Source organism: Salarias fasciatus, chromosome 5, assembly GCF_902148845.1.
Source record: "Salarias fasciatus chromosome 5, fSalaFa1.1, whole genome shotgun sequence".
Classification (NCBI taxonomy): domain Eukaryota; kingdom Metazoa; phylum Chordata; class Actinopteri; order Blenniiformes; family Blenniidae; genus Salarias; species Salarias fasciatus.
The window spans coordinates 36,919,746-36,932,996 of record NC_043749.1 but is presented as its reverse complement, the minus strand read 5'-3'; the positions used below and the strand labels follow the sequence as shown (position 1 = coordinate 36,932,996).

The 13,251-nt window shown below is 42.9% G+C and overlaps 1 protein-coding gene across 1 annotated transcript in view; it reads right to left on the bottom strand.

The window, feature by feature from the left end:
* ldlrad2 (low density lipoprotein receptor class A domain containing 2) overlaps positions 1-13,251 on the bottom strand; it is a 48,701-nt gene that overhangs the window by 18,997 nt on the left and 16,453 nt on the right. The window contains exon 3 of the mRNA XM_030091689.1: positions 1,100-1,204. Coding sequence (XP_029947549.1) covers positions 1,100-1,204 — 105 coding nt within the window. The remainder of the gene's footprint in view (positions 1-1,099; positions 1,205-13,251) is intronic.

Genomic DNA, 13,251 nt, shown 5'->3' with positions numbered 1-13,251 from the left:
CCGTGGGGGAGGCAGTCCCAACCCAGGGAGGCCTGTTCCTTTCCTTGGACTCCAGCTGGAGTCCGGACAATAATTATATAGAAGGTGTTATGGAAATTCATTCATACACCTATACATAAATATTCATGTTCTGCTTCAATAAACATACTTGTTCTGTAAATAGTTCTTTTACTATTGTGACAAAAAAAATATTCAAATCTTCATTCTGAGGCTGTTGTGTGAATGAATTATCATTTATGTAACTTTAAAAATGTTCATGTTCTGACTAAAATAAAAAAACGTATACATTGTATCATTGAAACTGTTCGGTAAATAATTTTCAAATAAAGAACAAATATAGCAACTTCTGAGCAATCCATATCAATTTCAGACTTAAAATAGTGTGCTAATTTCTGCCCCACCCCATTTCCGGTTTAACCATGCCCGCTTCCGGTTTAGGCCACGCCCCCTCCACGTACAGATACGGATACAGATAATTTGGATGGGTAAACAGATACAGATACAGATAGTGGTGTAGTCGCTCATCCATAATATATACATATATATATATATATATATATATATATATATATATATATATATATATATGTTTAGGGCATGCCATGCTCATTCAAACATATGTCATGTCATTAACAGAGAATTGATGTTTACTACAAACCAAACCGTTTGAAAATCGGTTGAAATTTGAGCAAGTGAGCTTGTTAAACAGTTCATGTCTCATCAACACAATGTAACGAGCGAGTGAGTTTCCCGTACGAAGATGGCCAAACTCTGCGGACGTCCGACTACCATAATCAGGTAAAGTGCCACCTGCTGGAAGCAGGAAGTGGTGAGCACCTGCTCCAATCAGCCCCAAACTTAATACGTTTTCAAAAACTCCAGCTGCAATGACATTTGGACTTGTGCAAGTGGCAAGGACCCATTCAAGGCTGCTTGTAGCTTTAAGTAACAATTGAATCATCCCAACCTTTGAGGAAGTGTGGACCCTTTGTTTCTCAAAGGCATTGTGAAATCCTCTGATGAAGAATTTCGAGCAGACATGAGCCTGACTGACCTTCACAGCCTGTAGTTAGATTTTCTTCCAGATCACTTCCATCACCACAGTTGTCTATGCCTTTGTCATCACACACCAGGCTGAGAGGGATGCACTTTCCATTCCTACAAGTGAAATAAGGTTCACTGCTGCATTCTGATTGGTTGAACCCTAGAAAAGAAAAAAAAATGCAAATTAACTTTGAAATGTACTGTTTCACCATTCTCAGCAGGCATTCGGACACTGTGGCACAGGAACAGGGCACCGAATAACTGACTGAAGAGAATAACAAACAAAGTAACAAAAAATGTTACCCAGCAACAAATCCTGCAATACATACAGAGAAACTGTCAAACACCGACTTTGGGGTTGGCATTTTATCATATCTAAACTATCCACAGGAACCATTGTGAGAGATTAGTTAAGCGTTTATCCATATTATGAATATGTATGTTCTTTAACAGTCACTGTCAGGTTAAGGAAAATGTCAGTAATATGCTTGTCACACCTGAAAAAGACTCTGAATTTTACTGCCTCATGCAAACCGTTACACTTGCTGGTTGTTGTGGATATTGTATTTTATTTTGATTCATACTAAGTTTGAACTTGATCAATACCATGAACAGTAAAGCCTCAGTTGCAACATCTGTCTCATTAAAACCATCTGCACATAGGTGTCAGTTTAGGGGGGGACGGGGGGGACGTGTCCCCCAGCCACTTGTTGCCAGGGGTATTTTTTTTCTCCACCTCACACAAATCCTTCACATATAGCCATTGTAACCCTGGTTATTTTCAGTAGTAATTAACATTCCGACGCTCCTGAACCCGCTGAATCCGCTGATTGCAGAGACGCACACAGACGTTCACGAGGATTAAAAACATAAAAACAACGTGCCGCTGCTCTAAATGTGCTCTGTTCCACTGGAACAGTTACTTGGGACCGAGTTGGCCGGGGCCGAGTTGATTGGGGGCTGGGGTCGAGTTGGTCGGGGCCGACTTGGCTTGGGGCCGGCGAGGTCAGGGACAACTTGGATTGGGGCCGTGGTGGGTTGCTGCTGCTAGCCGCTGCCACAGTGAAGTATGTCGTCACTTTGGGGCATTTTGAGAGCAGCTTTCTGCTTTCCTCCTTTTTCCTTCTTTTTTCAGCACCGCTGGGGGAGCTTCTTTTCATCGTCTTTTTCTTTTCTGTTCTTTTCTCTGCTCTTCTCTTGTCTTCACGCCGTTTGTTTTCGTATGTTTTGCTGCTGTCTTCCTGCATCCTCTCTGCACATCCGCAGTGAGATGGATTGATCCAATGTCGTGGAGACTGAAGGGGGGGCCGAGACACACATAATACAATAAGCATTCTGCTGGTATTTTAGCGACAGGATTTCAGTCAAAACATAATTAATGTGTACAAATAAGCAATAACTGTATTAACCATAAGTGTATGAGGAGTTTTATGGGGCCCCCAGGAACTTGGGGCCCTAGGCAACTGCCTAGTTTCGCCTAATGGTAAGTCCGCCCCTGCATGCAAATCAAAGTCAGTGTATTCAAAGGAGATCTTGATCCAAGATGATCTCAACCCACTCAATACACCTCCTTCCAAAAATGGATTCTCGTGGTTCTCCTCTACATTAAATCTCCTTTTACTCCTTTTATATTCACTAGAAGTATATAATATCAAAAATCCATCACCATTTTAAAATATCTATATCACAACCAGGGGTCTCAAACTCAACTTATTTGGGGGTTGCTGGAAGTAGAGCTGCATCAACTACTCCACAATAAAAGTCCAACTGATACAATCTTTTCAATCCTTAATATTACTGTTCCTCAACATGAACAGGTTCTTCAGAACATTAATGGTCCCTCACAACATGAATGGTTTTTCAGAACATTAATGATCCTTCACAACATGAAGCGTTTTTCAGAAGACAGGCTTCTCTTGCCTGCTGTTTGCTGCCAGAGACCTGGCAGCACTTTCTCTCACACAGCCAAGCCACGTTTGGCTTCAGGGAGGAAGCAGTCGAGATCCTCAGTATGGCTCGAAGATGCTCATCAGTCAGTTTGTACCTGTTTTTTTTACTTATAGGGCTCTATTTTCGTAGACTTTGCTCGCTGTCAGCAGAGCGCAAAGCACGCCTTCAGTGCAGGAAGTCACTGGGGCGTGTCCAGAACATTTTGCGATTTTGGTGAAGGGGCCCAGAGCAGCACAGTCACTCTTCCATCCCGGCCACCGGCACAGGTAGCGCAAGAGGGGGGAGAGAAATTGAGTTTAACCCAGCTGAGAATAATTTGACCAATCAAATGAACACCTCTCCTTACACTCTAAAAAGTAACTCAGAGAAGCTTCTAACACCACTTGATTTCATACATGGATCCAAGTGAAAAATTGTAATTAGTTGATTTTGATAAATTTTCTAAGTTTCAAACTTATTTTTTTCAAGTTATGAATAAATAAAAATGTTCCTATTTACATCAACTTAATTTTGCTTGCAATTTGAACTCAAAATTCATTGTTGATGGGTTTAAAACAAAATTCAAGTTGTTATAACTTAACAAACTTGGCTGGATAATTTAATTTTGTCAAGGTTGATTTCACAATTTTAAGTTCCCTCTCACCACACAACATGCCTGGATGAGTTTGACAGTGGGTTAGCAGGATGAAAAACCTTGATACAAGCAACATTTCATGGCGAGTAAAATTTATTTCTAATGGTTGGAGTAAGGACACCACATCGGCATGGTCAGTGTTGGTCACAGCATAAAGGGAGTGGGCTCTTTGAAGAATTTAACAATGATGATGGTAGTGTCACAATGAATCATGGGAGTTTGGGATGAGATATTCAAGATTTAAACACTGATTTCATGATTTATTTCAATGTTCTGATGTTAATAGTGTTATTGATAGTTGTGTTTGGTTGTGTTCTTGTTGTTCAGTTAATCTAAATAGTTTAGTTACTTTTCGTGTCAAACATGCGATGAGAAGTATTGAGCATTTAATCTGCCCCTGCTACTACACTAAAACTTCTAGAGTTCAACAGAACAGTTCCCATATGCCTCTGGGGTTATTAAAGGCCTGTGTCTGCCTGTACAGAATCAGTCCACATTGGTTATGACAGTATTGTATTCCCAAATAATCGCAATATTAAGGCTAATCAAAAACTGTCCATTTTAACTACTTAAAGCTAGGGTTGGCGATTTGAATGAGATACATTTTTTAAAATACTGGTTAAAATGATCTTTATGACCCGATGGGAAACAATTCATAGCGTGTTCTTAAAGTAGTTTGGAAAATATCCGCTATCTACAGCAGGAGTAAAACGGGAAAAACAGCAACCAATCGTCTTGACGGGACACCTTTTTTTAAACCAATCAAATCCCTTCGCCGTTCGACCTGCCCCCTGCGCGTACATGTCAATGGCGTGCACTGACCCTGGTTCAGTGCGCGCGTAGAAGGACGGAGCGTCGTTGCAGAATGGTGGAGAAGAATGTTTGGGACTTTACTTACCGTGAGTGCGCCATACTTGGCACAGTGCAAATAAAGAAAAACGAAGAAACGAAGCGCTGAGGACAGGTTACGCCAGGAACGCACTGGACGCGGAAGTGCTGCGCACACCGTGCGCGCGGGCTCTGCGTCTCCGCTCCCAACGGAGCTCCTCCAATGGGGTGGGAGCTGGGCGGAGCCTTGGGGAGATGCTACATTCGTGCTACATGCTAGTTTTCCAAGATCGCCAACCCTAGCTTTAAAATTGGGCAGCCAATTTATTTGAGTTATCAACATAAAAATCTTGCATTTACTAGGTAAGCAGTACTTAAAATGATCTTTGACTGAAGACAAAAAATGAATTCACCCAAAGTAATATAGATTTTTAAGTTGAGTTGTCAACTTAAAAAATCTTGCATTTATTAAGTAAGCAGTACTTAAAATGATCTTTGACTGATGACAAAAAAATGAATTCGACCAAAGTAATATAGTTTGTTGGATCTATGTAATTTCTAATGAGGTTGCCATAACTTAAAAAGACTAATCCAAACTGTTGCGTTGATTTTTTTTTTGTTGAGTCTAGACATTTCTTTTTAGAGTGTATTTTTAAATGCACTGCAGTGAAGCACACTGCCAAATTAACATGATTAAATACATTTTATTTCCTGGCTGCCCTGCCACATCCCAGACTGTCTGAGGGAAATTAAGCTTGTTTCTGCTTCTTTGTGCCACTATTCTAGTTCAGATGCATATAAGTAACAAATGAAAAACTATCTGTCTTGTACCTTTAAAGACTTAAAGGTGCATTATGCAGTTTGCTCATTTTATGCGAAACACCGACCCCTGCAGGCCTTGGGTGTAACTGCAGTACTGTACTGCACAGAAAACTCCTTCCTCGCTCTTTTAGTAGCGCTCGAGTAAAATTTAAGTTTATTTTGCCTGGTGGGGTCTGTGCTGGAGTTGTGGCAGTGCTAGAAGCCAGTCTTTTCTTACTTTCTGGAAGCTCCATCCTCAGTACTGCTCAGTTGTTGCTGCTAAGCATCTGGCGGAGTAATGGCGGACAAAACGAAACTTAAAAGAATACTCCGAAGATTCTGGACCCACGCCTTATCCATATCATTTACAAAGTGAGATAAGCTCATAAATACTTTTGTGTCTGTGTGTCCAGTGGCTGGATCCCAGCTGTTAGCATCATAGTTAGCTTAGCTCAACTGCTGGAGGTGAAGAGGAGACAGAGTCGGACTGACGAAAGTGGACAAAATCCTCCTTCCAGTGGTCCAGGGGACGGCGTATTAGCACGTGAACTAAATCCGAATGGTTATAAAAAATTTTAAAAGACGTGTTATCTTTTCAGTGTATCCTCCTCCTCTACTGTCAGGAACCTCGGGGTCTTATTTGATCAGGATATCTCCTTTAAAGCACACATCAACCTGGCTTGTAGAACAGCATATTTCCACTTGCGCAACATAGCTAAAATAAGAAACATTCTACCTAGAAGCGATGCAGAAAAACTCATCCATGCATTTGTTTCCACTAGACTGGACTACTGCAACTCCCTTCTTGCAGCCTGCCCAAAAAGTGCATTAAAAAACTTCCAGTTGGTTCAAAATGCGGCCGCCAGATTATTAACCGGAACTAGAAGACGTGAACACATTACTCCCGTTCTAAAATCTCTTCACTGGCTTCCTGTCGAGTTGAGAGTGAGATTTAAAATCCTTCTCCTCACTTACAAAATCCTAAATGGGATGGCTCCGACCTATCTCCAAGATGCTTTAACGCCTTATCAACCAATCAGAGCACTTCGCTCTCAAAATACAGGGTTACTGGTGACTCCTAGGGTCTCTAAATGGACACTAGATGGAAGAGCCTTTAGCTATCAGGCACCGTTTTTATGGAACCAGCTTCCAAGTGGTGTCAAAGAGGCAGACACAGTCTCTGCATTTAAGGTTCGGCTCAAGACGTTTCTCTTCGATGCAGCCTATGATCAGGTCAGCTAGGGATTCTGAACTAAACTAAACTAAACTAAACTAAACTATACTAACTTAATACTAGTTTAAATACTAAACTATCCACAAAGCTGCCCTAGGAGCTAGAATGCTGTGGGAAGTACGGTGCACTGAGCCCTATCCTCTAATGTCTGAATGTTATTCCCTTTCGTCCGTTCATTGCTTTTCACCGGCTGTCCCCCCCTTCGAGGGGGTCTTCTCGAGTTTCAGTTGCTGACTCCATTATTACGAGGGCCTACGAACAAGCTCCGTCCGGACCGGAAGGACAATCCTGTCGGTGCTGTGCCCGCGGACTGGCTTCGGTTCTACTTCTGGGATCCGTGCTTCTTGTGCTGGACCGTCCAACGGACTGTACTCAACCTAGTCCTAAGCTTTACTTCTTATTGTCTCATACTAGCTGTTGCCAAAGCTGTCCGTCCCTGGGAGTGGGATCCCTCCATACTGTGGTTCTCCCCAAGATTTATTCTTTTCCCACTGGGTTTTTGGAGTTTTTTCTTGCCGGATGTGAGGGTCTAAGGCGGTGGTTGCTTTGTTTTGTCTCGTTACTGTGAATTTGACATATTAACATTATGCTTATTCACTGTTTTTATTTTTACTAACCAATGTAACATCTTGAAGCCCTCTGAGGCAACTGTTGTTGTGATACTGGGCTGTACAAAAATAAACTGATTGATTGATTGATTGATTGATTGATTGATTGATTGATTGATTGATTGACAACGGGGACCTAAAACCAGAGACTGATCGCAGACAAGCCCTGGCAGCATCTGCTCTGGAGTCCCTCTGGAAACCACTCTAGCGGCACCAGACCATCTCACGCAAGATGAAGCTCCAGATTTACAACTTAGTCATACTCTCCATACTGCTTTATGGCTCAGAAACCCCTGGCCCCTGAATGACACTCTGGCTGCAAGAATCGATGGCTTTCATAGCAGCCGCAAGAATCGATGGCTTTGATAGCAGCTGCAAGAATCGATGGCTTTAATAGCAGGGCTCTTAGAACCATCGAGAACATCACCCCCAATTTCCACCGAACGCGAAAGCGCCGCGCCGTGCTGCGCAGCGGACACCAACGTCTTGCTCTAAAAGTCAACGCACACCGGCAGCACAGCGCTGCGCCACGCCGTCCGGATGGAGAGGGCTGCTCCTCTGAGAGGCTCTCTGCTCTCAATACCACACAAACAGCACATGATATAAACAGAAAAAAAACCCCAAAACACCTCATTTCGCTTCTGTAAGGTGCCTCTGCTCATCCAGCCACATGGATCTGTAATTTATAGACTTCCAGCAAGGGTGAGTACATGGTTTATGTTTTGATCTCAAATAAGAGCTTTTCTTTATCCAATAGTTACTTTTGCATGGTTCATTCTATATAAAGACGGTAATGTCTGCGTTTGCTACTGTCTGGTACCCTGTTGAGCCGATTCTCTTGCCTCCCGAGGCGGCGTGATAACAACATATAGGAAAGAAGTTACGTCCACGAGGTCATGCATTGTGTTTTATTTTGAAACTTCTGGTGTAACTTCCTGTCTGGTGCTTTTTCAATGACAGTGAATTTACGAGGTTTTGAAGCGGCGGCGCAGAAAATAGAACTGAAGTGAATCACCAGTGCCATGATGCGCACCGGCGCTTCTGGAACGCGGCGCAGAGTGGCGCTTTCGCTTCCGGTGGAAATTGTCTCATAGAAGAGAATGGGTTCTAAGTGCTGCGCAGTACGTTTCAAGGCACGGTGTGGTGCGGTGTGGCGTGGCTCGGTGCTTTCACATCCAGTGGAAATTGGGGGTCAAGTGGCCCCAGCGAGTTTCCAATGAAGTGCTCAGAGCCCGCACAGGCCAGCCCCGAGCATCTTCCTTGGTCGCACAACGTCGCACCCGCTGGCTCGGCCATGTCCTTCGTCTACCCCCAGAACATCCGACACGAGCTATTCTCCAGTTTGACCCAAAGGCCGCAGGCTGGAGACGACCACGAGAGAAGCCCCGGACCCGATGATTCGACACTATTGCGGATGACCTCCAACAACACGGAGTTGCTGTTGAGGATTCAGAGCAGCTGGTACAAGGTCACCAGCATTGGAAAAACCTGGTTCATCTGGTCGGCTCAACGCACTGGGACGGGATACCCTGACCCTCGCTGGAGCACTAAGAAGAAGAAGAGATTTCAATTTTTACAAGATGTTTTTGTTCCTGGTTTGACCATCAAAGGACCATCACGAATTAAGACGCCTTGTATTTTATTGATCTGTCTCTAGCTCCAGTAGTACACTGAAAGAGAAGCTCTTTAACAGGCAAGGCACTGAAAATGATTTTATCATGATGTGTACAGATGCAGCTACTGCACAGCTGCCAGATACATCCACCAACTCCACCTGCAGTGCCAGTCTGGTTCGTGGAAAGGTGGAGCAGCCAGAGGGTGGAGGAACCAGCAGCCTCCAGGACCAGAGAGAGACCGTCGGGACTCTGAGCCTCTCCAGCAGCCTGGGCGCAAGAAATGCCTTTCTTTAGATTTCCAGACTCCTCCAGGACTGGAGCCTGGCAGGAGGGAATTATTATAGGGGTGTAATTAATTAATTTTAAAATCAAGAATCCAACAAAAATGTTTTAAATATAGCAATCAATGTGAATAATTTCTGCCATGCCTTTTAAAGACCTTTTAATTAAAAATATATATTTCTTAAAATTCTGGTTCATTATTTTTTGGAGAGATGTGAGGACTACAAAAGTTGTATTTTTATATTTTATATGAAGTGTTTGTGGTATCTTGGCAATATATAATAAAGCCATTATGTTTGAAAACATCGTTATCAAAGTCATGAAATCCATCCTTTTGAAAATGTGTTCACGTCAGTCATTAAATAAAATCAGTTTAAAACATGATCTGGGTCCAGAACAATTTTTTTCAGATTTGCCCCTTTTTTATGCGTCTTCCCTTTTACCATCCCTCATTATTTTATTTTACCGAGATTTCGACTTAGGGCATGGTAGAAAATAACGGAGAAGTGACCGTAGTTCACCACAGAGAGCACTGCCAGCACCAAGTACAGCGGACTTTCATTTGCAGTGTGACTCGCTGCTCCGTGCACGGCGCGTCTGGTCCTGGGAGCCTGGGAGTCAGCTGGTAGCCTGTCACTACCGGATCAGAAACACACACACACACACACAAAGAAAGAAAAAAAATCTTTGGAGGAGTCCGCGCCTTCAGAGCGGGCAGAGTGAGAGTGGACAGACGTATCACGAAACTTTTTCTAATCAAAGCAAAATGTGTAAAATTCTGGTCTAAACTATCTATCCAATCTGTGGACAAAAATAATGATTTAAGATATTTAGTAGCTTTTATTTACAACAGAGTGTAACTCATACTGCTCCACTCTGTTGTCAAAAGTAAAAACTAGGGATGAGCGAGTACACTACTATCTGTATCTGTATCTGTATCTGTTTACCCATCCAAATGATCTGTATCCGTATCTGTACTCGTAGGGGGCGTGGTCTAAACCGGAAGTGGGCGTGGTTTGACTGGAAATGGGCTGGGGCAGAAATTGGTGCACTATATTAAGTCTGAAATTGATATGGATTGCTCAGAAGTTGCTATATTGGTTCTTCATTTGAAAACTATTTACAGAACAGTCTCAATGATACAATGTACAGATTTGTTTTTTTTTATTTTAGTCAGAACATGAATATTTTTAAAGTTATATATAAATGATTATTTATTCACACAAAAGCCTCAGAAATACAATTTGAATATTTTTGGTCACAATAGTAAAGGGACTATTTACAGAACAAGTATTTTTTTATTGAGCCAGAACATGAATATTTTAATTGTATGAATGCCTCCCCCCACGATCCCCACCGGAATCTCCCCGGCGTCCAGGGAAACCTCTCATACCCCCTGCTGAGCTTCCTGGTCATGTCCGCGGCTGCAGTGCCTCGGACATGACCAGGACGTGGACCTCGGTCCAGTTATCATCTCTTTTTTTTTTCTTTCTTTCTTTCTTTCTTTTTTTTTTATGAGTTATCATCTCTCTCCCACAGATCACAACCTCCCAGTGGAGCACAAGCCCAAATTATTATGAAAAAGAAGAGAAAAAAGGAAAAAAAAAAAACGCGAGAGCAAACGAAACTTCAAAACCCCCGAAAACCCCCCCCCCCGAGCGTGCACAATCACCCGACGCTTCAACTTTATAAGGTTTTCCTCAGGCACAATGCACGCTACAAAAAAATAAATACCGCATTTTTATTTTATCAGCTCCGATTGGCTTCTCTCACAACGATCCTGTCGTCTCGGTGGAGCACGGAGCAGAATGAAGGACCAATGAGGATCTCCCATCAGCATGAGTACGAATAATGACTGACAATGCTCGGGCTGTACTCGGATTTGGAAAAAATGCATTATCCGTAACGAGTACTCGTTTAAAACGAGTATTCGGCTCATCCCTAGTAAAAACAAACAAAAAAAAAAACACACACACGAATGATTGAATGATGATTATTATTAGCTGAATGATTGTAAACTATGTTTCACTCTTCTGTACTGTACCATTTAAATTTTCAGACAGACTCCTCACAATCCTCACAGTCTGTGCTGCATGCAGAGACATCCTCCATAATTATTACAAAAGATAATTTAAATAAAAAAAATATAGATATATGCTTCATGAGTGATTTGGTGTATATTTCATTAAACTGACAAGCTGGAAACCTGCCTCTGAGGTTTTCTCAGACAAATTATCACCAAACTAACCGTTCCCAAGCCTGCACACACCTTCTGCACGAAACTATCACTGCGCCCAGCTGAATTTGTCGACACCTCCTCCCGGTGCACGGCCACGCCCATCTCTGTGTAAGCGCAGCAGACCGGTCAGAAAACCTCTTCTGCGCCTGTCGAAAACAGGACTACGCGGCGTGCGCTAGCTTGTGAATTTTGTGCTCTGCCATCAAAATAGGGCCTTTAAAGGTGTATTGAGGAGTTTGCACGTTTTATGCGAAACAGCGCCCCCTGCAGGCCTTGGGCGTGATGCAGCTTAGTGAAAAACTCATGCCTGTGGCTCCCGTGCACGGAAGAGGGGGACTCCTTCCTCGCTCGTTTAGTAGCGCTCAAGTAAGATTTAAGTGTCTTCTCCCTGGTGGAGTCTGTGTGGAGCTGTGGCAGTGCTAGAAGCCAGTCTGTTCTGACTTTCTGGAAGATCCTGCTCAGTTGTTGCTCACTAAGCATCTGGCGGAGTAATGGCGGACAAAACGAAACCTAACCAGCCGGAGCGCGCATTACGTCATTTCTTTCAAATTCTCCCCAAAAAAATCCTGGAGCCGGACCGGCACTGTGACTTTCAAGTGGCAATTTAGTGCTGTTAGCGGTACTTGTAATGAATATGTCAGGGCACATTGTACACATCATTAAAAATGTGTAACATATTTATGGTGGAAAATAAGTATTTTTAAGGTTGTAAAACTCCTTAATGCACCTTTAAAGTCCATGGTGGAGGAAAGCTTTTCACACAGATATGTGCTCCCAAAAAGACAAATGCTCACTCGAACTTTCTGGAAAGAAGGTTGGGGACAATTCTCTCAAAAATTGTCCAAGCTTGTCTGCTTTCCACTCACCTCCCAAAACTTGGCTTTGAGTTCAGAATAGCACTACAGACCAATGAGCTCCATTTGAAGTACAGGAGGAACATCTTGCACATCAATGGAGAAAGGTTCACTGAGAATTTGAAAAGTGACTTTGTGTGTCTTCAGGTCAGCAAACCTGTAATCAAATTTCTCCTTTAGCTTTGCAATGGCATCAAAATACTTTTGAGCACTGAAAGGTGTGCCCAGCATGTGAGTGTGCCCTGCATGCTGGGAAAAAGCTGAGGTTTGTCTGAGAGAGCTGGGATTTCCATAGCACATGTTTAGTAGAGAATGTTCTCACAAGCAGCACTGACAAGCTTCCCCTGGCCCTATAGGTTCTTGTTCAGTACATTCAGCTTGTGTGATGTCAACAAGAAAAGCTAAGTCCATGAGCCATTTAGGATCACTTAGCACAGGAACAGCAACCCCATTCTCCTCCATGGAGGCCTTCATTTCTGCTCTCAACTTATAAAACCTCTTCAAGACATTCCCCCTGCCAAGCCAAGCTACCTCAGTGAAGTAGAGCACATCCTCATATGCTGATTGTATTTCCTCCAAAAAGGTGTAGAATTCTTGGTGCTTGAAGCCCCAGGATCTCATTTGGTTGATGCATTTTACAAATGACAGACATCACAATGTCAAACTTCTGGCATTTGCTGCAAAGGGCCTGCTGATGCATTGCAGAGCGATAGCCTTCTCACCACCCTCCTCTTTCAGTTTTCTTTGAACAAGTGCCACCAGTACATTTTCCCTCCTTGTCATTGACAACACTGAATCGGTTGATATTCCAGTAAACCTCTTCCATGGCAAACCAGCATCCACAATGGCATCAAACAGCAGGTAGAAAAACTCCTACGATGCATGACATTCACCGTGAGCAAATCCTCCATCACTTCAAAATTGTCATCAAACTTCAAACTTCAAACTTTATTTGTATAGCACTTTTCATGACAATAAAAACAACGCAAAGTGCTTAACAGTAAAAAAAAAAAAAAAAAAAAAAAAAGAACAAAAGCCGCACCATCAATAAGTGTACACCACACGCACACGTACATACACACAAACACACAAACACACACACACACACACACACACACACACGCCCAATTTATGCCCATAGCAAGGCAGAGGAGACATGGC